Below are 25,898 nucleotides of genomic sequence, written 5' to 3'. Positions count from 1 at the left end.
GGCTGGCCAGTACAGGGATTGAACCCTGGACCTTGGATTAACTTGTTAGGTCTTAAAATATCACCAATTCCACTTCTGAATATATGCCAAAGAGAACTTATAACAGGGACTCAAACAGATATTTGCACACCCATGTTAATAGCAGCATTATTCATAACAGCTAAAAGGTGGCAGCAACCCACGTGTCCACTGACAGATGAATGGATCAACACTATGTGTTACACATATAGTGGAATATTATTTAGCCTTAAAAAAGGAGAGAAATTCTGACAAATGCTACAACATGGAAGAACCTTGAAGACATTATGCTAAATGAAATAAGCAAGTCACAAAAGGACAATATTGTATGATCCCACTTACTTTGAGGTATCTGGAGTAGTCAAATTCATAAAGACAAAAAGTAGAATGGTGGTTGCTAGGGAATGGAGAGTTATTACTTGATGGGTATAGGGTTTCAGTTTGGGAAGATGAAAAAAGTTCTGGAGATGAATGGTTTTGATGGTCATGCAAAAATGTAAATGTACTTAATGCCAGTGAACTGTGCATTAAAAAATGGTTAAAAAGGTAAATTTTGTGTTATCTCTATTTTATCTCAATAAAAAAAAATCACTACTTCCAGCTTGATAAAGTAGAGTGAACACAGGAACAGGAATTCTAAAATGTGGGTTCCTTCGTTATGTCACCAGGTAGCCTTGGGACTCTTTAAGAAGTTCCTTAACCTCTCAAAATGCTACTCACAGGTTTGTTATCAAGATGGAATGAGAATGCATGAGAAAGTGCTCTGAAAGAACCAAATCTCCATTATGAACATAAAGTACTCTCATGATTAGTGTAAACCAATGCCCCAGAGCTATGGGTAAAGAAGGGCCAAAGACCACTAAAGTAATTTCCTCACCTCCTGTACAAGTGGTTGCTGGAACAATGGAATGAGAGGATTCGTCCTTGGAATGTCAATGTGAATCTGAAAAAGAGAAGCCATGTCCAAAAACACAAATGGCAGTTTGTTCTTTTAAAAAGTTATTTCCTTAAGTAATGGGAATCAAAAGAGTAAGAGTTAAAGCACAATTTATCTTTAGAAAGAATTGACTGACACAGAAGAAAGTCTAGTTAAACCTACCTGTCTATGTGGAGTATGTTTCCATGATAGCAATAGCTTATTAAGTACTGAGGAAATCTCCCAAAATAAACCACGTAAGTCAAATAGCAATAGGCTTCACAAACTGAAAATCAACTGCTTTTTCCTCCTGCTCTGGAGTCTGTTTCACTCTGGGCTGGCACTTATTTAACAGGTCTGATCAAAGTGTGTATCCTCTTTCAGAATCTTCCTTATCAACAGTTCTCAAGAACTAAAAGAGCTCTGACAGCCACAAAAGCATTCCAGGATAGGGAATCAGAGAAGGACTTGCTTATGAAGTCATAACTTAGAAAAGTGGGAAGGACCAAGGGGAATTTGCCTTCAGTAACTGGAGTTGAAAATTCTTACTTCTGTTTCCAAAGAGGTCACCATGGTTGGTTTTGGCTTCGGGGATTTCCAAATGCCCAGTCTTTCCAAAAGACTGTGTCAGCAGGAGCAACAGAGGCTACTTCAGTTCTTGGGACTTGTAGATAACTGCCCGCCCCCAACCTTTCACCTTCTGCAACCACTGGACCACCCTTTTCCTCCCTCCACTTGGGATGCTGCCAGCAGACCTCTGTGCAGGTTGAGGACCACTATGGACACTGATGGAAGACGACCTACCAAGACTACCGAGAGCTATGGCTCTTGCAGATGACTGACAGCTGTGAGTGCTGAATAGGCACTGCAGCTGCCAGAAGGGCACAGATGCCACAGTCCAGAGGGACTGAACAACTCCTGAGTGATCTTGTCTTTCCTCTTGTGTTCCATAACCCTTACTTACTTGCATTATGGTTTGTGGACCAGCAGCATCATTGTTATCAGGGAGCTTGTTAGAAGTGCAGGCCTCACCCCAAACCTACTGAATCAGAATCTGCATTTTCTCATAATCCCTACGCTGAATTTTATCAAATCCTAGGTGATTTGTGTGCACATTAAAGTTTGAAAAGCATGGCCGCTGACCAGTGCCAAAAACATCTATCTATTTCAAATGTCTAAAATCAGAGCTGCTGGATGAAAGAGGGGGAGCAGTTCTGGGAATAAATTTAATTTCTAACCAGCACACCACAGCCTGAAGACCTGGAAAACCTGTACTCCAATAGCACTACCAGGAGACACACCTAAAGAATATGACTAATAAGCAAAGACACAGAAAGTGATGACTGTACCTGTCTGTAGGTATCCTGGTGATGTTCCTCATTTCGAGAATCATAGTACTGCTCAATGAAGCCAAAATACTCCTCCCGCTTCCGCTGTAGGGTCAACTTCCTCCTCTCAGTGTTTGCTGGGAGATAGCCCTATAGATAGGATTGCCAGTCAGATGGGGACAGACATTGTTGGATGAATCCTTAATTTTTATTTTAGCCTGAGCACTGGCTTGGAAACTATCAAAGAAACAGAAGGAAAACTGCCAAGAATAAATCCCTTTGTGGTTTTGGCCACCCCGTGTTTGCCCTCTCCTTATTCAATGAGATCCACATGTGGGCAGATGAAGCAAAGCCAACTTTTCTGGGTTATTTGCTCCTTTGGCCCTGCACTGGGCTTGGAACTTGTACTGCTGGTGAGCACTCCAGAGCTCCTGGAGTTGGCACAGTAGAGTAGTGAATGTAGGTCAGTGGGAGGGAACTGAACCCAAGTCATGGCCTCTGAGGGCTGTGTGTGTGCAGGGCCATACTTCTGAGAATCCCAGGGATCCAGCAACCTCTACTGCTTATCTCTGTGGTGTGCCAAGAAAGTTGGTGCCAGTTATACATTCTTTCCCAGAATAACATTCAGAATTACCAGCTTAGGAAGCTGAGTGGAATCTGTGATGTGGCAGCTACAATGCCCAAACAGAACTTCTGGCAGCAGCCCTCCTCCTGGCCAAAGCTCCAGGCCAACTTTCATTCTTATCCCTGGTCTGGATCCCACACTCATTCTCACATCTCTTGTTCCCCTTCCACTCTCACCAAATCTACTCTGAATAGCATTCAAACTCATTAGATGTGGCAGAGGCGATGATTATTACATGGTTGCAAGAGTGAGGGTAGGGTGAGTAGTCAGGTCTCCCCCTGAAGACATTATGTAATGCATTCCATAGCAAATGCATGGAAAGCAGGGACTATGGTTTGTTTTTGTATATGCTCGTGGCACTGTGCCTGGCAAACAGCAGGCCCTCATTAATCCTTACTAGATGAATGAATGAATGGATTTTACAGGGTCAGGAAATCCAAGCATTCCCATCGCAGTGGCTGGCACAGTGCTCTGTACTTGGTGAAAGCGGAACTAGTAAGGCTTCCGAGGGAGGCCGATTTATGAATTCTTCATGGTTGCAAAGTGGATTTCGACCACGTTGGTTATTCCTATTGAAAAAGGAGTGAAGCACAGGGAATCCTGGAACTTGCTCAAAGGAAGTACTGGAATCACCCCATCTCACTGCATTCTTTCTCCTCACTGTTAAGAAAGGGAGACCGTGAATACAGGAGCAAGCTTGTACTCTTCTACATGTGTGGGAATAAACTCTCAAGAATGTGTTCCTTTATGCACAGAAATAGGACTACAGTCCCACAGTTCTATCATAGCCAGTAGGACTAGAGATGTCTATGGAGTAAGATCAATGTGTCCAGACTAACCTCATTGGGCAAGAAGAGCTATGTGATGCTCACGCTTCTCTACATAGCAGGTAGAACTCACCGACAGGAGTCTCCAGGTTACAGGTCGAACCTCCCTGGGAACCCCTGGCCAGCTACACTTCCTCAGTTCATCTGCAAACAGAAAACAGCCTCATTGTATTAGCTTTCCCCACAAATACCCTAAAACAAACCTCAGCCAGCACTGCCTGATGCTTCCTATCAATCAAATAAGACCACCACCACCAGCTACCAACCAGCACAGGGAAAAGCCCAAAACAACAGCCCTGAGCAGCAAAGTGCCAAAGACACAGCCCTGCAGTAGCAATTCAGTCAGCTCAGAGATGAGAGTTACAGGGTAACAGAAAGACTAATGGGTGTGGATTTCAGTAAGGATCACCTTGAGGTAGGGGAGACCAAAGCCAAAATAGCTGCACTACGGTCTACAGGCCATAGAAACCAGCCCCACCTAATTTGGTCCCTAATCTCTGGTAACATACTTCTGACTTAATACCTGCATCTCACTGCAGTGGGCACCAGATCAGGAGATGCTAGAAAAGTAAAAGAAGGAAGAATAAAAAGCAATAGCTTCCAAGTCTCTGAGAATTCCAGTCACCAAGAGCTCCTACCTTGCCCAGGGTTCATAGGGACTCACCTAAGTCAGTGTTGTGGCTGGAGAGAAGCTGACGGAATTTTTCTAGGCGGGTTTTCTCCCGGACAGTCATCGGAGGGGCCCCAGAAGCATTCTGGTCTGAGATCCGGGCAACGAGGGGGATGATGGGTCGGAGAGGGAGTGACTGCTGTTTGTGGAGAGGGTTCCTCAAGCACGTATCACCTAAAATCATTCGAAAGGGGAAAGAGAATGAGCTGTGTGAAGAGCAAAGATTCTGAGAAACCTTAAACCTAACAGTTCAGTATGGTGTCTCCTCCTCCACAGTCAGAGCTGAGTGTGTAAAATGCTCAGGCACCCAGCCAAGGGTCAGCAAGGGGGTGGAAACCCAGCTGTGCCCCACTCACCTGCCCACAGGAAGGGCTGCATTTGTATTATACAGACCACGCCACCTTACGTGATGCTGCAGCAATTTTGAGAACATTTTTAGCAACTCCAGAGGAAAATCAAATGTTTTCTTTCTACTCCAACCCAGAACTTTTTTCAGTGCCTACTAGTTTGGTGGCAACACAGTCTAGGCAGTGTTTTCCTTCTCCTTCCACATCACACAGCATGTATGAAATGACAACACCACAAAGCACACTGCAATAAAAGCAGGTGGCTGCTCGCCACAAGCCCCACCCGGCTGCCCCGGGGGCTGAGAGGATCAATATCCCTGGCACAACTCTAACTTGTTCTTGTCCCACTAGTGTGCCCTGCACACTGGGTGAGAAGCTCTGGCCTAAGGTAATCTTCTTTGGGTGGCTGCAATTCCTCTGTGCTCCTGTATTTCCCACCAAAATGAACCAGGTAACTATGCCAGGATATGACGGAAATAACAGGAACACAGACCCAAACTGCACTCTATGTGTGGTTCTAGACATTTCTAAACCAGATGGTGGGTAGGAGGAATATGCAGTACAGGACTAACATTTATTGAGTGCTTACTATGTAAAAGGCACTGTGCCGGTCACGTTTACATATGATCTCTCATTTGATCCTTACAACATATGGTAGGAATTTGTAACTATTTTACAGACAAGAAAACTGCAGTTCAGAGAGGTTAATTAGCAAGTGAGAGCTGAGATGCCACCTTAGGTATGTCTGCCTCCAAAACCCTTTCGCCACCACAAGCAAAACTCAGTTTTTAATTCTGACTGTCCTTTCAAGACTATTTTATATTCTTTACATGTCTGGACCTTAAAAAGCAGTAGTCACAAAAATTAAACAGTAAATGTTAATCAACCAGCACTATTAGAAGGTTTATAAAAACAAGTGCCAGGGTACTTGGCTGGGATGCCTAGTTGAACAAGGGGCCTAGAGAAAGGAAGGCCACACACTGCAAAGCTGAGACAGATGTACATCTCTGATATTAGCTATTAACCAACAGATACATTCAGGAGGGAACCTCCATGAGGAGAATGCTTTTGTGGGGCCTGGGTACACAAGGGCAGCTTATTAGGGATCGTAGTGGGGGCCTTCCTCATGCTGCGAACCTCCAGAGACCCTCCCTCATGGTGTGTAGACACTTTGCACAGCTTGTAGCTGTGGCCGCCCAGTCAATCAACATTCAATGCCAGTATGGGCATGGCACTGAGAAGTTCAAGCTGGGGCCCAAATCAGTGACGGGAAATAACTGTGGAATGACTGTAAAGCCCTTACAGCCTAATTGCATGACCACATGCTTAGTCTGAAACTGTAAAAGAAATTCTCTTAGAATGTGAGCCAGGACGCACTCTTGGGCTCTGACATTCTTCTACTTCCTTTTCATCCTTTACCAGTCGGATGTTTTAACTTTTGCTAGAATGATGGCACTTCCCTCTCCGGCACAGAATGACCCACTTCCATAAAACCCGTACAGCAGCATCAAACACAGCAATGCATACTTAAAAAAAAGAGTACGATGAGAGTCCCCAAACATCTTAGAAAGCCACTACCACCCCAACCAGTTATTGAGGCCAGTTTCCTGAAAACAAACAGAGCGGGCCTCTCCTCCCACCCCACCCAACCTGACTGGGTAGCTTGATGGCCAGAGAGCTGTGACCTGGTGCCTTCAGGCACATGTGCTCTCTCTCTCAGGAACAGGAAAAAGACAACCTGACGCTAGTGGCTGTTCCCCAGGGGTGAGAAAGTCAACCAACACTGCCAGACCTTTGTGAAATTCAGCCACTAACAACTTTAAATACATTAGTCAATATTGGTAAATCTGTCAAGGCCCAAAGCAATGTGAAGCCATTAACCACAAAAGTTTTGGACCCCACCACAGGGAAAGCAAGAAAAGGAGAATGGCAGGCAACAATCGGGTTTCAGGAAGTGAAGGCCCAGGTCACAGGGCTAAGCAGCCACCAAAGTGGGAGGGGCAAGTCCAGCTTGTAATCAGTTAGGCTCACTAATGTCGTACCTCAGGCTTGAGCTTGCTTATTTATCATCCAATGGAAGATCTGAGTGATGCCCTAAGGAAAAATTGTTTTTATTTAATATGCACTCTGTTGAGAAGGCTGAGGCTGTGAAAGGGACAGGATGGACTTACTGGAGTTTCTGGATAGCTGGGCATCACTGCTGGACTTTATGACTTTGTAGTTGGCAGGAAGGTCAGATGTCGTTGACTGGGACCGTTCTGGTTTTACCCTCAGCTTGCTGTGGTTTTCTAGGACTTGGGCTGCAGTTGCCAAAGCCACTTTTGAGTTCAGAGTTTGGAAAGAAGGTGAGGAAAAGTCCTCTTCCTCATCATCGCCAATGTCCCAAGCATCACTGGTATTCCGGGCAAACTCATGAAAACTGGAGGCCTTCTTATTCCTCAGAGGAACTGTGTTGACTTTTGACCGTTCTTTAATGAAGCTTCAAGAAAGGAGACATCATTACCAAGGAATGGTCTCATCATCTGACCACTTTCACTTGCTTAATATTATTAATAATATTACAAACTACCCCATACACAATCGATACCCTCTTCAGACAAAAAACACCCATATACATTCCTCAACTAGATGCATCCAGTCCCACATAGCTGAGACAGCAATGGTCACCAAATAGCCCATGTGCTCCTCTGCATTTCCCAGCCCCACTGCACTTAAGTGAGGCCATATCATGAGTTCTGGCCAATGGGCTGAGAAGAGAAGTGAGGTAATCATTTCCAGGCCAAAGTATAAAAGAACAGGTGTGAGTACTCTATAACCTCTCTTCTCGCATGGTGACTGACAAGATTCCAGATAGTGGAGCCTCCCTCAGCCTGGGTAACAGAGAGACTATGTGGAGCAAAGCCTGCCCTCCACCCTTACCCACCCCATATTGGACATGTAGCATGAGCAAGAAAAAAACCTTTGTTGTGTTCATCCACTGAAATTTCAGAGTTAATCTGTTATGGCAACATAACCTAAACTAACCCTTAGAAGAGGACATAAACTACTGGAAGAACAGGAGATTATTTTAGGTAGTCCACATATTAAGTTCCAAAATGAAAAAGTTGTTCTCTTTTTTTTTGTTAAACTCCGTCTGCTAGCCCTGAGGAGAAAGTCTAAGTTTGGTGTACTCTGTCTTTAACACTCTATTTTTTTAGCAAAGTGAGGGCAGCCTCAGGATCTACATATCTGTGAGCAACAGGATCCAGCTTAGAATTTAATAAAATTGTTTTGGTTTTCACTGTGTTTATTTTTAAGGTCACTTTCTATTTATGGCAAATGATATTGGTTTTCCATTTACAGAGTGATAGGTTTATTTTTTAAAATAAATCTATTTGAATAAATAAAATGAATATTTTAAGAATGTATTTAGTAAATAACAGTATAGAATATGGCAAAAATCATTAAGATAGTACACAAGTGAAGTTTGGAAACACTCAATTAACCCATTGAGGAAAGAGAGCCTAGTCCTAACAGTCACACAGACCATTCCTACTTTCCTGAACTTTTTCTCTTTATACACCAAGCCCCATGCCACCTTAGGGTCTGAAGGCCTTTATTCTGGTTCCAGGGGCCTAACGGGTTGGGACACTTCTAACTCAGTCTTATTTAGCATCCCTCAGACCCCAAACAGGGAATCAGAGGTACAGCCTTGTGTAAGTTTATAGTCCATGGGGACTGGAACATGATGGCAGTAAACACACCATTAAAATGCCTCACTATTTTCCCCCAGCATGACAGGGCAACTCTAGAGTGAAAACAAGGCTCTGCCAGAAGAGCTGAAGTTCCCCTATCTCCAAGAGATATTTTTTCTTCCTTTTGGGTAGAGGTGGATGGTCTGCTGACCCCAAGTCTACATAGCTAATTAGCCCAACTCTCTCACCTTGTAGGAAAAACTTCCTGTCTACTCAAAATGGGCTGTGTGTGTCAGACAGGTAGCCTAGAAGGGAATAAAGCACATCTAGGGATGAAGTGCTTGGAAGAAAAACATATCCCCTCCGCACTGACCCCAGTAGTTGCAGCAAAAGTTTAATCCAGGTAACTCTAGCTGGGGGTGCCTTCAGTTTATAGGCTGTCTCATTTTAACACAGTCCCAACTAATTTATACTAAGGTACAAGAATGCTATAATGTGGCTTGAAGTTTAACCAAGATTATTTAAACACAACTATATCAAGGCTACAACCAAACTGGCCTCTGATGGGCACCTCCTTACACCATACCTCCTTACAACTGTATGCCAAATTACATTTAGAAAGCAGCTTCATAGATACCTCATGTAACCTCACAACTCTGTGAGGTGAGTCTTATTATCTCTAATTTATGCATAAGGAAACTAAGGCTCAGGGGCCTGCCCGTGGCTCACTCGGGAGAGTGTGGTGCTGATAACACGAAGGCCACGGGTTCGGATCCCATATAGGGATGGCCGGTTAGCTCACTTGGGAGAGCGTGGTGCTGACAACACCAAGTCAAGGGTTAAGATCCCCTTACCAGTCATCTTTAAAAAAAAAAAAGGAAACCAAGGCTCAGAGAGGTTAAGTGATTTACCCAAGGTCATGAAGCTAGTTAAGTGGCAAAGAAAAAAGGATTCAAGAAGTGCAGGTGACACTAAAACTCTCAAAACCATAATAAATGGCACATTTGAGCAAGACTTGGTGAGGGTTTGGTGACTGGTGAAGAGTAACTTGTTAAGTGGTAACACAAACACCACACAAACAAGGGTATTTTGAAAAAAAGAGTGGCTGCGGGTTAGGAACACAAAAGATCAATTGTTCTATAATTTGATAATACTTCACTATTTTACTGATATGGTTGTTCTACTTAATAGAATTTTGTAGAAAAATGTTTGACACTGGTAAGTGATGTGAAGCAAGCAGGCAAATTTAGCAACAATGAAATGAATCTGGTCATCTTAGTAAGTAGTGTGGCTTCATGTGAATTAGTTTCATAACTCAGAACTAGGACCTATTATACTTTAGTATCAATTTTGAAAACAATTAATTTAGAAGCTTGTCATACCATCAAGTGGCCAATGGGGCCACTCAGCAGTAAGACTAGTTTTATCTCAGCTACAAAAATTACTGCAGGCAATATTATCACTAATAGTAATAATTTGGCAAATTGAAGTCAATATACACAGACAGGGAATGACTTACTATGCTCGTGCAGTTTAGATGATTGAAGACTAAATGTAAAAGGCTTCTGCTGTGATCGGGATTAACCACACAGTAATTAATGATGGTCTGAAGTGGAATGATAATCGTGTAGTGGAGGAACTAATAAAAATGTCCTGACAAAGGTACTAAAATAAGGGTGATAAATGTTTTATAGTAACAATCTGGAACTGTAAAACGGTCTGGTGACGACCTAGATGTTGTCCTGTGTTATACAGCATTAATACTAAACCACCGCATACATGAAAAAGGGGAGCAGTTAATTCAGTGACAATAAAATTCCTCCCAAATCACAAAGCTGATCACTTCTATTGAAAGTATGACTGCAACTCTGCTGAATGATCAGTAAAAAATATTCATGGTTTTACATTATTAACAGGTAAGAAAACAAGAATATATAAAGTTTGCTTTGGCAGGTTGGGATATGGTGAGATTCCTGAAGATCTGTCCTAAATACAGAATGACAGAAAACTCAGTCGATAACAGGTGTAGACAAGGTTTGTGACCCTGATCCAAAAATAAAATGGGACAGTACACACACTGCCTTAAGTGTGGGTGGATGGACAGATTTACATGTTAGCCACATGGTTTATCAAACGCTATTTCAAAATGTGCTGAAATGGGTCTATCACCAATCAACAACTCCTGGCTGTGACCAGAATGTTTTTGGCTATAAGTAACGGAAAACTCAACTGTGATGCTTAAATAGTAAACACCATGATGTCAAGACTCTGGGCTGGTGTCTCTGTAATTCTCTTGGCCTGTCTCTCTGGGTTATGAGTTAGCCGCTACAGCATTCGGCATCCTACTTTCATACCACCATATTCAAAAGCAGGAAACAGGTGAGTGGTAGCAAAAAGAAGCTTTCATCATAGAATGATCTCTCCCTGATTAAAAAGAAGATCCAAGAACTCTCCCTCAGAAGCCTTTTTTTACATCTCATTAGCCAAAACCAATGAGATGAGCCCACTCTAGACCAGTCACTGGGATTACCAAAGGATTATCATAAAAGGTTTAAACCAATCCTAATACCTGCCCGTAGCACACTGCTTTGTTTTTGTTTTTGTTTTTTAAAAGATGACCAGTAAGGGGATCTTAACCCTTGAACTGGTGTTGTCAGCACCATGCTCTCCCAACTGAGCTAACTGGCCATCCCTATATAGGGACCCGAACCCGTGGTGTTATCAGCACCGCACTCTCCCAAGTGAGCCATGGGCCAGCCCTCCGTAGCACACTGTTGCTTGCTCAATATCTGAATAAATTTACAGCTCTTGAGCAAGGGAGAGGCAGGGACAGGGAAGAGTATCAAGTAGTCATCAATAGTGCCTGCCACACTGGCCAAGGACTATTCTTGATAAAACCAAGAAAATAGTAGAAATCATTCTATTTAATGGTGCAAACCAAGGAACATTAAAGAAAAGCCCATTGTTATGGATGAGCCTGGAAGACATTACGATAAGAGAAATAAGTCAGGCATAGAAAGATAAATACTGCATATTTTCACTCATATATGAGAGCTAAAAAAAGTTGAGCTCATAGAAGTATAAAGTAGAATTGTGGTTCCTAGAGGCTGGGAAGGGTAAGGGGGATGGGAGTACGGGGAGAGGTTGGTTAACAAACATAAACTCACAGCTAGATAGGAAGAATAAGATCTTGTAGTGCTAGGTATCTATAACTAACAATAATTTATTGTATATTTTCAAATGGCTAGAACAGAGGAGTTCAAATGTTCTCACTACAAAGAAAAGATAAATGTTTGCGATGATGGATATGCTAATTACTGTTGATTTTACCATCATGCTTTGTATATACATATCAAAATATCACTCTGTACCCCATAAATATGTACAGTTATTACGTGTCAAGTGAAAAAAAAAATTACAGATTTGGTCTGTGTAAAAAAAAGAAAAAGCTTGTCTAAATAAATGAGATTTCTTTACTCCTTCATTCCACAAATGTTTACACAGTGCATACTTCATGCCATATGCTATTCTAGGTGCAAAGCATACAGTGGTGAACAAAACAAAGTCCCTGTCCTCAAGGAACTTATACTCTAGTGGTTTCTGATATAAAAATTGTGCATCTTACAGACAAGAACAGCAGTCACACTTCCACAGTACCTTCTATGATACTCGTCAAATCACAAAAAGAACAAGTTGGTAGAATTATAGAAAATGCAATACTTATTCAGCAAAGTTATTTTTGAAATATTAAAATACTGATAATGCATATTTGATATAGCATTTTCCTGGGTATTCAATATACTTTAATGGGGCTGGCCAGTTAGCTCACTTGGTTGGAGCATGGTGCTGGTAACACCAAGGTTAAGGGCCAGCTGCCAAACAAAACAAAATTTAAAAAACCCCAAAATACTTTAATGCACATTATCTTTTCTTTTCTTTCTTTCAATACTTTATTTGCTTATTTAGAGCAGTTTTAGGGTCACAGCAAAATCTAAAGGAAGGTACAGAGATTTCCTATATATTCCCTTTCCCCACATATGCACAGCTTCCCCCATTATCAACATCCCTCACCATAGTGGTACATTTGTTATAATTGATAAACCCACACTGAAATGCCATAATCACCCAAAGTCCATACTTTAAGTTAGGGGTCATTCTTGGTGTATACATTATACAGGTTTGGACAAATGTGTAATGACATGTACCTACATGTATCTACCATTACAATATATAATCCTCTAGAAATCCTCTGGGATCTGCCTATTCATCTTTCCTCCCTCCCCCAACCCCTGGCAACCACTGATCTTTTTGCTGTCTCCATAGATTTGCCTTTTCCAGAATGTCGTATAGTTAAAAATCATAAGTGCACATTATCTTTACTTCCCCCCATCGACTGTGGAGGAAGAAAGGGTGGATATTATTACAAAGGCCCCAAGAGGTCCCCCGAGGTCTGTACTTCCCAGACCATTCAGCTTTCATTACAAACTACAACTTTTATTAAGCATGCCCAAAGATAGAGGCCAAAGTTCTTAGAAAATATGAGAAGATGACCTATCTCCTCATTAAAATTCACTGTGGCTGAGTGATGGCTCATGAGAAAAAGGTGTGATAAAACAATAATTGGAGGCACAAAAACACACCCACACATATTGGATTTAACTAGAGTGTCTGTTGTGTTTAGAAATAATTTATTAGATTTTTACTGGAGAAATAGCCTGCAGGGAGTTTTTAACTCTATGTATGCCTGGGTTTCCTTGAGTGTGTCAAAGAGAAAGAGGACCTGAAGAATGCCAGTCCTACAGTTATATTCCATTTGCCCTGGTTCTCAGAGTATAGGTGAGAGAAAAGTGGCAGATCTATCTATATTCAGAAGCAATGAGTCACCCAAACCAGATCTCCTGCTAGAAGACAGGGGGTGGAAGGGAGGGAATCATCAATCATCCAGATTCGGGGACAATATTTAATCAATAAAGACCTTGTGACCAGAACTGAGAATCCAACACCAAACCCTACAAATACCAGCCCCCAGTGTAGGAAAACACAAAATTTCTGAGGTGAGTTAATTTCCCATTTAGTAATGAACCATTTGGAGGTAAGAAGATTACTCACCTCCTGGTCCAAAACAGGGCAGAGGAGAAGCTAGAAAAGGTTGATGTGGAAACTGACATTTCAACAAAATAGGGAAAGGTGCAGGGGTGATGGAGAAGTAGATGCATGAAAGAAAAAAAACACGTCTTGACTTACTTTTTGGTGAGCCGAGGGTCCAAAGGAGGGTGCTGTGCTCCATACACAGGCTGAATGCTAAAAGCAAGAAAAAAGCAAGTTGTCAGAAAACTAAATATGTTGGCTGAGTACCACCTGCATCACAAAACTGAACAAGACTTTGAGAAATAGGTTACCTCCAAGAATGACTACACCCAAGCCATCTCCTCAAGATAGCTCTTTTTATATAGTCTTTGATAATGTTCATTTTCCCTACAAGTTTCAGTGCCTAACATACCTGTCAGGAAATCCTACCTGTAAAGGTGGGCAGCATGGAAAGGTAACAAGCTTTAGAGTTGAGGAGAGAAGAGTTCAAATGCCAGTTCTGGCATCCAATACCACTGTGAACTTGCACCATGTTATTTGACTACTTTGAACCTGTTTTCTCATCTGTAAAATGGGGAATATCACCTACCTTAAAAGCTCATCAGGGTGAAAGATAGTGAAGTAACACCATATATCAAGGGAAGAGGAACTCAAGGAACTCAAGGAACTCTCACACACTGTAGGTGGCATATAAGATAACATCGCCACTTCAAAAAACTATTTGGTCACATTAGGAAGAATGAAATACGCATACCCTAAGACCCACTATTTCCACTCCCAAATATACATCTTAAGAGAAATATATACATATGTGTATCAGGAGACATATATAAAACTAGTCAAATCACAAAGGCACCTCTTAGTCCCAAACAAGAAATAACCAAATGTCTGTCAAAAGTGAATAGAAAAATAAACTGCAATGCATTCATATAATAGAATACTGTACACCAATGACAACATATGAAGCAGGGCTGCAAGTAACAATATGGACGGATTTTACAAATGTCCTATTGAGCAAAAGAAGCAAAGTGTGATTCTACTTACATTTCAAAAACTGGCAAAAATAGTTTCTACTGCTTAGGGATGGATGCACAGTAGTAACATTATAAAGAAAAGAGTGATTAACATAAAAGGATGTGGGGCTCTCCAGTTAGCTCAGTTGGTTAGAACACAATCTTGTAACACTGAGGTCATGGGTTTGGATCTTTGTACTGGCCAGCCGCCCAAAAAAACCCATAAAAGTATGTGATTGGGGTGGGGGCAGGGCCAGAGAACAGACACAGGGGCTTCTTGGGTGTTCACTTTGTGATTATTCGTGAAGCGACCAAACCACAAATTTGTGTTTCATGTATTTCTCTGTGTGTAATATATCACAACTAAAAGAAAAAAATGACCTGAGAATAATTGTATATCAAGCCAAACTGTTGTTCAAGTATAAAGGTGACAGAAAAACATTTTTCAACCTGTAAGAACTCAGAGAATATGCTTTTCTTGACTCCTGCTTGAAGAAACTACAAGAGGACAAACCTCAACTAACCCTGAGATGCGGAAACTATAACAAAAGAACTGGTGGAGAGCACTGAACTGATCTAACCTTAGGACTAGGTCTTAAATTTGAATCTCTATGGATGCAAAAGAGAATATAAAATATCTAATTGGCAAATGTTAATGTAAGCACAGTCCATACAGTGAAAGATTATTTTAAAAGATAACAAAAATAGAACTAAGACCAAATATATCAGTTATGACAATAAATATAAATGGTTGAACTTACCTATTAAAAGAAAAAGGATTATTATCAACAGGGAACTGATTAAATAAATTTAAAGTACATCTTTTAAAAAGAATGAGGAGCAAAAAAATAAATAAATAAATAAATAAGAAGAATGAGGAGCTGGCTGGTTAGCTCAGTTGGTTAAAGCATGGTGCTAACACCAAGGTCCAGGGTTTAATCCCTTTACCAGCCAGCTTCCCCCACCCCCCCGCAAAAAAAATGAGGCAGTTCTATATCCGCTGACATGAAACAAATTCAGACATTAACTGAAAAAAGATGCAGAACTTTAGCACACCATTTTCATAAAAATCTTTAAAATATATACACATATTTATGTATGATTATATCTATGTATTCATAGAGTCTGAAAATACACAAGACACCATTAGCAGTGGTTTGGAAGAAGAACCATATGACTGGAAGAAAGGGTACCAAAGAGATTCAGTTTTCACTGAAAACCCTTTTGTACCTTTCTGATTTGGTATCATGTATAAACACCACCTTTATAAGAAATAAATTAAGCAATCTTAAGAGGGTAGGAAGGTTTAAATAGAATAATGTGTCAAAAACCCTTTAGCACACACAATTCCTGGTGGGCGGTAATACAGTACTCATCTAATGGTAAGAAGGTAGTGAGTAGATTTGCAAACATTAGAACACTACCCAGCACACACTCAACACCCAAGAAGTGTTGGTTTTCTTCCTGCTTGTCATTTTTATAATTTAATCTCTACCTAACATTTAGAAAACAGAACAAGTCTACCACTACTTTGTTTCACATAACAAAAGTGATCCTAAAGATGCTTTTAAATCATTTTCACATTGATTCTATTAAGATTTCTGAAGGAGTCTTCTTGTGTATAATCAATACTTATGGATATGGCCCCTACTTTTTTAGCTATGAGAATATCTACTAATAGTGATTAGTAAAGGTTGGAAAGGGTAGGGAATGGGGGGGAGATAATGAAAGATTGGTCAATGGATACAAAATTATAGCTAAATAGAGGAAAAAATCGTAGTGTTCTATAACACCGTAGGGTGACTATAATTAACAACAATCTATTGTATTTTTGAATGCTCCCAACACAAAGAAATAATAAATGTTTTAGGTGATGGATACACCAACTACTCTGATTTAATCATTACACACATTGTTAAAAAAAAAATTTCTACTTCCTAAATCTCTCTGGAAGGTTAAGCAATTTGTAAACAAACTATTGCAAATACTACTACTACAGAAGTACAAACTCTGAAAAGCAAACAATACTACTTTAAATGTATTTAAAGGGTTTCCTTGGCAGAGGTATAGGAGAGAAAAAAAAAAAGAGGATCCAAGGAGTAAAAGGAAAGTTTGACTTAGAGAGGACTTAGAACAAAAATTAAAACACAAATGACCCAAACAAACAAACAAAAAAACACACCTAAAAGGCTATAGATTTGCATTTTAGCATTTACAGATACTCAGAGATGAGGACACTTGAACTCTCCAAGCCACAAGCCCTCTTTGTAGTAAAATATGAAATCAGGGGATAAACTCTGCAGGTGGCTGAGTAGAAAAATAAGAGAGGATCCTTAGATCCTCTCCTTAAAAGAGTATTACCACCTGCCAGTAACCCATGAAGAAAAAAAGCAAAACTAATTGTGTAGGCTTAAGGGACAGAGGCCATCAGTTACCATCTAGGAAAGGAATCTTAAAGTCACAGCCAACTATTTTTTAAAGATGTCAGCCCAATGTGCTGGCACAGCTAGAAAGACTAAGACAAATGATGGACTTAAACAGCAAAGATATCCAAGCCCAAACTGAATTTGTTAACATATTCGTGAATTAAACCATGATGTATCTGAACCTGGAACACTTTGTATAATAAGTCAGTTTACTACACTTTAAAAAAGACAGGCAAAAAGTTAGAAAAGGAAGAGAAACCAAGTGAAGACAGACTAAAAGGGCCTGACGATTAAAGTGCTCAGTTTCCTGACATTTATAATTCACCTATCAGCCTGTACCATGGACACTCCTCCCAAACCCATACTCAACTCAAGGGAAGGTTAGTCTCCACTCCACCTTCCAAACATATCCTAATTATTAAATCAGGCTCTTTTCCTACTTGGAATGTTTTTCTATATTCTATATCCCTTTTCCAAACTGTATCCATCCTGTAACATTCTCTTCAAATTTTGCACTCTCCCATGAGACTTACCCTGTCCCTATCCCCAGGATCCACTAACTCTGATTCCCTAACATACATAAATCAGGGTTTATATTTTTTAATAAACGAGATTTAGATCATAGTATAAGGCACACTCAGGTAGGTGCTCAACACCGAGCTAAGAAATAACACATTATGGAGTTGAAACCCCTGGCACACCTCTGCCCTCCCTTCCTAGGAAGCCTCTCTATTCTATCTGGCATTTTTCATACTCATGTTTGTTTTTATTTTCCACGTATGTACCCCTAAATAATATGTAAGACTGTTTGGCATGTTTTTAAAACTTTATATAAATGACATCATACTGCATATACGACTATTTTTACTCTAAATCATAATAATACTTTAAATTTTACTTAATTTCATGACTGGCTGTCTGATCTAACACAAATTTTTTAAAAAATTGTTCTAACAGTGTAAAAGCATTTAATTGACATTTTCAAACACAAAGAAAAGTATATGGGATAATATAACAAACATCCACGAACTCATCATTCCAATTTAAGAAATGTTAACATTGGTCACATTTCTTTTAAGATAAAGTGTTAGAGAGACTACTGATGTCCCAATTGCAGTCCCTCCCTCCCCAAAAGATAATAAGTATTCTGAAGTATTCTGAAGTTAATAAGTATTCTGAAGATAATAAGTATTCTGAAGTTGGAGGGAATCCTTCATCGGTTTTTATACTTCTACATATCTTCATATATTCATAAAAACACAGTATTTTTTTGTTTTTAAACTTTACATATAAGACTGCACACCACACGTATCATTTTACATCTTACTTTTTTCACCCAACAATGTGTTTTCACCCAGCTCCACTTTTAAGTCTTTCCGATAACAAAAGTAACATATGCTTGGTGGGAAAACCGGAAAGTCAATCATAAACAGCATCCTCACCAGGGGAGCCCATGGTGCCAAGTAGATTTTAGCTTCTAGAAAGCTGTAGTGGTGCCATGTCTTTTTCTGTAGTCCCCTCACCACCAGGCAGAACGTGACACACACCAGCTGGCACTTAACAATACTTAGTGAGGGAAGATTGGAACTCTACAAAACCCAGCCAGACCTCTGCTTAAGCTGACTCTTCTCTAGCTAGACCCAAAAACTACAGGTTAACACACTGCATCCCAGAGAAAGTACAATGCACAAAGAAAAAAATGCCATGAATATGCTGCCACTGAGACTAATGGAGCAAAAGTTCTGGTCAACCTCCATCATTCTCTTTAATAAAACCAACACCACAGAATATACTGGCATAGCTGTTTTCCCTCGTTGGAACAGTGCAAAAACCTTGGTAGAAAAAATCAACAGGTGTTTGTTGAGCACTGACAAAGGAGCTAAAGCAAATTTGGTAATAGAGCTGTCCAATTTAAATGGCAAATGTGTTGGCAACTCATTCAGGTTCAGTCACTCTGTGGAAGTCTTCCAGAACAGGAAACCTACTGTTTCAGTGATAATTTCGTGTCTTCTAGTCATTTACTTTATCAGTAAAACACCAAGAACAGGTTGTAATGTACCTGCCCAGACAGGCTGGGACCATTACACTGAGTCTACTATCAGATTCATAATGTTATGAAAAATAACCAAATGACAGAGAAGGTTTTAGTTAAAAATGTATGGGCAGCTAAGTAATTCAAGTGATTAAACATGTCTCTCAACTTCATTTATTGCTAATAAGATTACCTTGACTTTAACAATAAAAAGTTTGCTTAAAAAGAGGGAGAAGCCCTTCCCAGTGAAATTGGAAATAAGAACATGGAGAATGAGCCTGGCTCACTTTTGTCTCTTCTATTCCGAGCTTCATCCACATCTTTTCACTGGAAGAGTCCACACCATTGTACTGGATGAGCTGCTATGACAGAGGGTGTCTTAATCTCAGCAGAAATTGAGGTAAGGGAGAAGCAGCAGCGAAAGAGCACTGGACCAAGAGTCAAGAAATCTGTAGTGTGATTTGGGTGAAGCGGCTTCCTCTCTCTGACCTCAGTTTTCTCATCTGCAGTGGTCTTAGTCTCAAACTCTAATACTCTACAGTTTCATGACACTCCTGTTCATTGGGGCTAGCAATTAGCTACTTTCAAAAGCATAAAATAGGCTGTCGGGTTAGCTCAGTTGGTTAGAGCACAGCCTTGTAACACTGAGGTCAAGCGTTTGGATCCCCATACCCGCCAGTCACACACACACACACAAAAAAGCACAAAATAGAAAAGCCTACCTTCAATCCCCTCTCCCTTCCCCAAGCATGCCAGATGTGATGGACAGAGCAAAATAGAAATATCCACTGACACAAGTTGATCAGTTTAAACTTAATACTCAACTTCAGAATTGGTAAGAGCCTTAGAATTCACTTAATCCAAATCTCTCATTTCATAGATAAGGAAATGAGGCATGGAGTAGTTAAGTAATTTGCCCTAAAATGACTTTTTCTCTAAAGATATGATACCACAATCTACCTGACCCCCTAAGTCAGAAACTTGAGAGTGACACCTCTTCCTCCTCCCTCACTACCTAAATGTAATGATTTACCAAGTCCTGTTTATCTTCTCAAATTTAACCACTACTCTCCATTTCTCCTGCCACTGCCCTTAGTCTGAGCTATCTCTCCCTATTGACTGCAGTAGTTTCCTAACCCCACTCCTATACTCATTTTGATCCTCAGGTGGAGGTGGGAATTGCAGGGTAGGGGTGGGTAAAGGTATGGGGCTAGAGTGTTTGGAAATGTGTAATGTGTGTGGGAAGGGTGTCAGTCTGTTGCTTTGCCTCCCACGGATTTGTCACCCTACTTCCCCTGGGTGATGGAGATGCAAAGGATTACTCAAAGCCCATCTCTTCTGAGCAGTGAGAGACCCCGAAGTGGTTAATCTCCGGCTGGAACCCTTAAGCGAGAGGCATCCCTTCCTTGAGAAATTAACCCCGAATTGGGGTTCTCTTCCTGCATTTATTTTCCAGATCAGGAAGTTACGGGATGAGAACATGAACATAGGTGGGCTTATAGTTTAACAATATAGGCTGGTAACTTTCAGTGAAACAAGTCAGATGACATTCCATTAGACAATTAAGTGGTCCTATCAACAAAAGCTTGATCTTAGCAAACATTCCCTCTCCCTCCAGCAATTTTCCAGTATCTTTACATTTCAATCAGTAACTAGTCTGTCCTTGAGCCAGCAACCTTGCTGTGCCACAAATCTTTATCTTACACCGGAGACTTTATAGCCTGAGGAAAATTTCCAGTCCTCCACAAGGTCAATATTTGAAACTTCAAGGCTTTGGAAAACCAGGCCCTGTGAAGTACATTTGCTTTAAGAATCCTCTACATCAATCCCAATAACTGGTGGCTTTCCAGGCATTTATACCAAATGCACCCCTACATTTACAGCCATTGAAAAACACTGGTCCAAGTGTCTCCTCAGGGCAGCAGGATGATATTTTTATAAATGCAAATCTGATAGTGTCACCAGCCTTCTAATGGCATCCCACTGCTTTTAGGATTAAGATCCAAGTCCTTCACCTGGCCTATCTCTCCAACCATGAAGAACCTAGAAGACTTAGAGAATTTTATTCTAGCTACAAATAGGAGGCCTGTAGAGGGGCAAAAAGAAAAGCAGGAAGACTAATGGGGAGGCTACAGCAGTAGTCCAGGCAAGAGAGGACTCAGTTTGATCCAGGGTAGTAGGGGTGGAAGTGGTGGGAACAGCTCAGATTTGGGATATATTTTGATGAGCCAACAGGACTGCTGATGAATTGGATGTAACAACAAGAGAAAGTGAAAAATGAAAAACATTATGATTTTTGGCCTGAGGAAATTCGTGAACGGTGGGACCACTAAGTGAGACAGAAGAAGCAGCTTTGCAGAGGTGGGCAAATGTGGAAAGCAAAAGTTCTGCTTGGACATGTTAAGTCTGAAATTCTTATTAGACTGCCAAGTGGAGATGCATTAATTGTTCAAGATCCATGGCAAAAGCCCCCAGCACCTGGACTCAGGTTTCTTTCAGTCTTATCCAGGACTCTTTCTCAGTGGTTGCCAAAGTGCAGCCCCTTGACCAGCAGCAGCACTTGGGAATGTGTTAGAAACTCAATTTCTTGTGCCCCACCTGAGACGTACTGAATCAGAAGCTCTGGAAATGTGGTCTGACAGTGTATGTTTTAATGAGCCCTCCAGATGACTCACTAAAGTTTGAGGACCACAGCTGCCCTGCATTAGGCTTCTTTGTGCCTACATAAACCCTCTGCCTAATCACCAAGGGGGGTGGTGTTTTTCTTCAGCCCAGGGCTCACTGGGGGATCCAGACACACACCACTAATCAAAGTTTTTCAATTCCAGTTTCAGAAACTAAGGCAAGGAGAGAAAACAAAAATTGGAGCTACTAGAATCATAACTATCATTCTCATAACAGCTAATATTATTGAGTACCTCTTAACCACCTGCTATGCATTATCTCATTTAATCCTCATAACAGCCTTACTGGGTAGATATTCTGTCTCCATTTTACAGAAGAGGAGACAGAGGCACAGAGAGGTTAGCTAAATTCCACAAGGTCACACAGCTAGAAGTGGCAGAGCTGGGATTTGAACCCTGGCAATCAGGTTCCAGAGACTACATCTTTAACCACAAGGTACACACTGCCTCCTCTCTTCCTAGGTATCAATGTAACCATTTGACGTTTTAAGTACATGTAGCTCTCGTGAATAACTGAAAGAACTTAAAAGATGTTTAATTCCATCAAGTTACCATACAACCCAGCTATTCCCCTCCCACATATACTCAAAAGAATGGAAAACATGCCCACACAAAAACATGTGCATGAATGTTTATATAAACATTATTCATAATAGGTAAAAGTAGAAACAATCCAAATGTCTGTCAACTGATGAATGGATAAACAAAATGTGGTATATCCATGTAAGGAACTATATTATTCAGCCACGAGAAGGAATGAAGTACTGATACATGCTACAACATGGATGAGCTTGAAAACATTCTTAGTAAAAGAAGCCTTATATCATATTACTATATGAAATAGAACCAGAAAAGGCCTCATTTTATGTTACTGCATTTATATGGAATATCCAGGAGAGGTAAATCCATAGAAACAGAAAGGAGATTAGTACTTGCCAGGGTCTAGAGGGAGGGAGGAATAGGGAGTGACTGCTAATAGGTATGGGGCTTCTTTTGGAGTAATGCAAATGTTCTGAAGTTAGCAGTGATGGCTGCACAAAACCATCTGTACTATAGATGAATATACCAAATACCACTGAACTGCATACTTTAAAAGGGTGAATTTTATAGTATGTGAATTACTTCTTAATAAAGCTGATATGTTAAAAAAGAATGTTTCATTCATTTTGAACTTAGGCTATTTTATTTAATAAAACTCCTATTTGTTGTCACTAAGGTTGCTGGATCATGATCAAAGAAACTGAAAGAAAGCTGCCACCACTTTGATTTTTTACCTTTCAATATGCAAAGAAGAGTAAAATATTTTCACTTCTAAATTGCCATGAATCTAGTACACAGTCATTTGTGTCATTTCCCTATCCAGGACAAAGTTTTTCTTTTCTAAGACCTAAAGAGTACACACACAAAAGTTCAATTCTTGAGAAAATGCCCTAACACGTTCCTTAAATCAAAGCACCTTTCTATCTGAAAGAAACTTAGTTTTCTCCCATAACCAGGGGCTCCCAGGGCTTCCCTGCTAAAAGCACACAGCTGAACAATATTTCTCTTCAACAAGCGAGGTCCTAAGACCTATTAGAAATTGTGGCAACATTTTAATGCCTTAAGAATAAACAACGGGGCTGACCAGTTAGCTTAGTTGGTTAGAGCGCAGTGGTGCTATAACATCAAGGTCAAGGGTTTGGGTCCCTGTACAGGCCAGCCCCCAATAAAATAAGTAAATAAACAATGAAGACAAATAACTAGTACTGGGGTAAGGATCTGAGAAACATTCTTTTAAATGTTTACCTCCTCTAATTATAACAGTAACATTAATAACTACCAATTTTTGAGCAATTAGAATGTGCTAAATAAACACTGTCCTAGGTTCTTTACAAATAGAGTATTTCATTTAATCTTCACAGTAACCCTGAGGAGCGTATTTTTATTCCTCATTTCATAGACAAGGAAACTGAGGCCCAGAGAGATCGAGTCAATTATTTGTCTTGGTCACACAGGAAAGAGATCCCAAATAATAACCTAAGTCTTTCTGAACTCAAAAGTTCTCTCCTCTATCCCTCTATATTCTTCAAAATGAAAAAGGAAGCCAAAAACTTGAATAAACTGAAAAGACTCCTCTTATCTCACAAAAGTAATGCTTTAAAAAAGACAACGAGGGCTGGCTGGTTAGCTCACTTGGCAAAGCATGGTGCTGATAACACCAAGGTTAGGGGTTTAGATCCCCTCACTGGCCAGCCACCAAAACAAAAAAGCAAAAGTCAAAGATGACTGTTCCTGTAGTCCAATAGAGGAAATAACGGTACAGAAAACAAAAGATAGTTAATAGCAACTAGCGGTCAGAAAGCATAAAAGACCATGCCATGTCCCACATCTCCTATATTGCTCCCTGATAGAACAATTTTCCCATTGATTCTGATTATAATGTTAGGATCCAAAATGTAATGATCTCACTATGGAAAACCCCAGAGAACAGCAGTTAGAACAACTGGAGAGCTCACTAGACCAGGAAGGAAAAGGAATCAGTTGGCAGGAAGTAGTGCTTATCTAAAAACACAGAGCATCTTTAGCACTAATATTAACACTTTAATCTGAAGCTATCTTTGCATTCCCTTGTATTATTTTAACATTTATTACTATAAGCTGATTCCCACCTTTTATTCTCCATATGTCTAAAATGATCCTAAATAAGCCTGTTATATAGCCACGATTAATACTCATTTCTCTCGTCTAAAAAAAAAAAAAGTCAAGTTCAAAAGATTATCCCAGAAGGAAAACCTGAATTAATTAGCATGTGGGGCACAACCAAACATGAATTTCATCACCAAGTAAACAGTGGCTGGCAGGAATCTATCTTAAATTCACGACTGAAACCCACACTTAAACTTCTCAGGACTCTTCCCAAAACAAATTGAAACTGTAAATCAACAACAGGTTGATGGATAATTGCTGAGAATCTCAACACACACCAAAAAGTAAAAGAAAAAGTAGCTTAGAAGGTCTCCTCACCAACAAATTGAAGAATTAGTGCATTTGCACAAGAAGAGCATTTCAATGCAGGGGAAGAAGAGGTCACTTGGGGCTGGACAAATCCTTAGAAAATGCCAAAGTAATAACTCCAATTCTGTGGTCACCTTGTAATAATTCCTAATGGGAAAGGCCCCAGTTCAAGATAAAGTAAGGTCGGGCTTGAGAACTCCTCACTTTTCCTGTCCCCCAAGCCTCCGCAGGCGGCCCCAAGCTCCCTCCATAACCCTTTGGGAGTCCGGGAAAAAGAATCGTACGCTCTGATCTTGGGGAGTAAGGGAAGGGGCCACCCTCGTGCATACAACCACCTGTGCGTGGTGGCGACCCCCCGAGAGGGAGTTCTGTTTAAAGTGGGAAGCAGCTCTGGGGATGGTCCTCCGAGCCCAGGACCGACACTGACTACACACTCAATTTCACTGCCCCTTAAGTCTTCGGCCACCTCCCAGTTGAGGTCACTCCTCCTAGGACCTCCACTCTCAGACCCGGGTCTGCACCCCACACCCAGCTGTCCGCAAAGCTCGCAGTCAGCTCCTCTGCCTGACAGCTGCCCTGCTGCCACTGGGCAGCCCTAGCTTCCCTAGTCCGGGTCCCCCAAATCAGTCTTCCGGCCTCGGTTGCGCCCCAGGCCCGCAAAATTTTAGGGATTAGGATCTGGAACGGTTTGGTCCAATCCTTTCTCCCTCTCAGCGTCCTGGGCTCACCTCCCCGGCAGCTTGGCACTCCTCTTCCAAAACTGCTTACTGTTCTCGGCGGCCATTGCTCTGGCCCGGGCAAGGCCTTGTAGGCGGACAGGGGGGTGCCTGGCTTGATGCCCCCTGGACCCCGCAATCTGAGGGCCAACCCAGGCCGCTTTCCGGCCGCCGGTCACCCACTCTCAGCTCCGGGGGGGCGCCATCTTGGATGTGGGCACCCTCCCACCCAGCACCTCTGCCATTGGTGGGCTGCGCCGGCCATGGACGGGCGGACCAATCAAAAGCGGGAATCCTGCAGGCCCCTGAAGCCAAACGGTAACGTCAGGGGCTGGGCACACAGGTGGACTGGGAAGGCGGAGCTTGGGTGAGCAGGGAGACGGGGCTGAAAGTTCCCACCCTGGAGAGCAGAAGCAGGTAAAGAAAGGGACCTATGGGAAGGAAGAGAGGGTGCTGTTTTCTTTGGGAGAGATGAGGTGTCTGAGTCTAATATTTCTCGAAAAGAGAAAGCATAATATTTATGTATGTATGTATATATAT

General features: G+C 41.2%; 1 protein-coding gene across 2 annotated transcripts in view; it reads right to left on the bottom strand.

Moving 5' to 3' along the window:
• TBC1D22B (TBC1 domain family member 22B) overlaps positions 1-25,554 on the bottom strand; it is a 70,060-nt gene extending 44,506 nt beyond the window's left edge. For both annotated transcript variants that reach the window (XM_063096546.1, XM_063096545.1), the window contains exons 1-7: positions 25,371-25,554; positions 13,650-13,706; positions 6,903-7,210; positions 4,379-4,558; positions 3,788-3,858; positions 2,284-2,412; positions 896-961 (exon numbers count right to left, since the gene is read on the bottom strand). In XM_063096546.1, coding sequence (XP_062952616.1) covers positions 896-961; positions 2,284-2,412; positions 3,788-3,858; positions 4,379-4,558; positions 6,903-7,210; positions 13,650-13,706; positions 25,371-25,426 — 867 coding nt within the window. In that variant the 5' untranslated portion in view covers positions 25,427-25,554. The remainder of the gene's footprint in view (positions 1-895; positions 962-2,283; positions 2,413-3,787; positions 3,859-4,378; positions 4,559-6,902; positions 7,211-13,649; positions 13,707-25,370) is intronic.
• Between the last annotated feature and the right edge of the window lie 344 nt (positions 25,555-25,898).

Source organism: Cynocephalus volans, chromosome 5, assembly GCF_027409185.1.
Source record: "Cynocephalus volans isolate mCynVol1 chromosome 5, mCynVol1.pri, whole genome shotgun sequence".
Lineage (NCBI taxonomy): Eukaryota > Metazoa > Chordata > Mammalia > Dermoptera > Cynocephalidae > Cynocephalus > Cynocephalus volans.
Note: the sequence above shows the minus strand (reverse complement) of the source record. Positions and strands in the feature narration are given on the sequence as shown.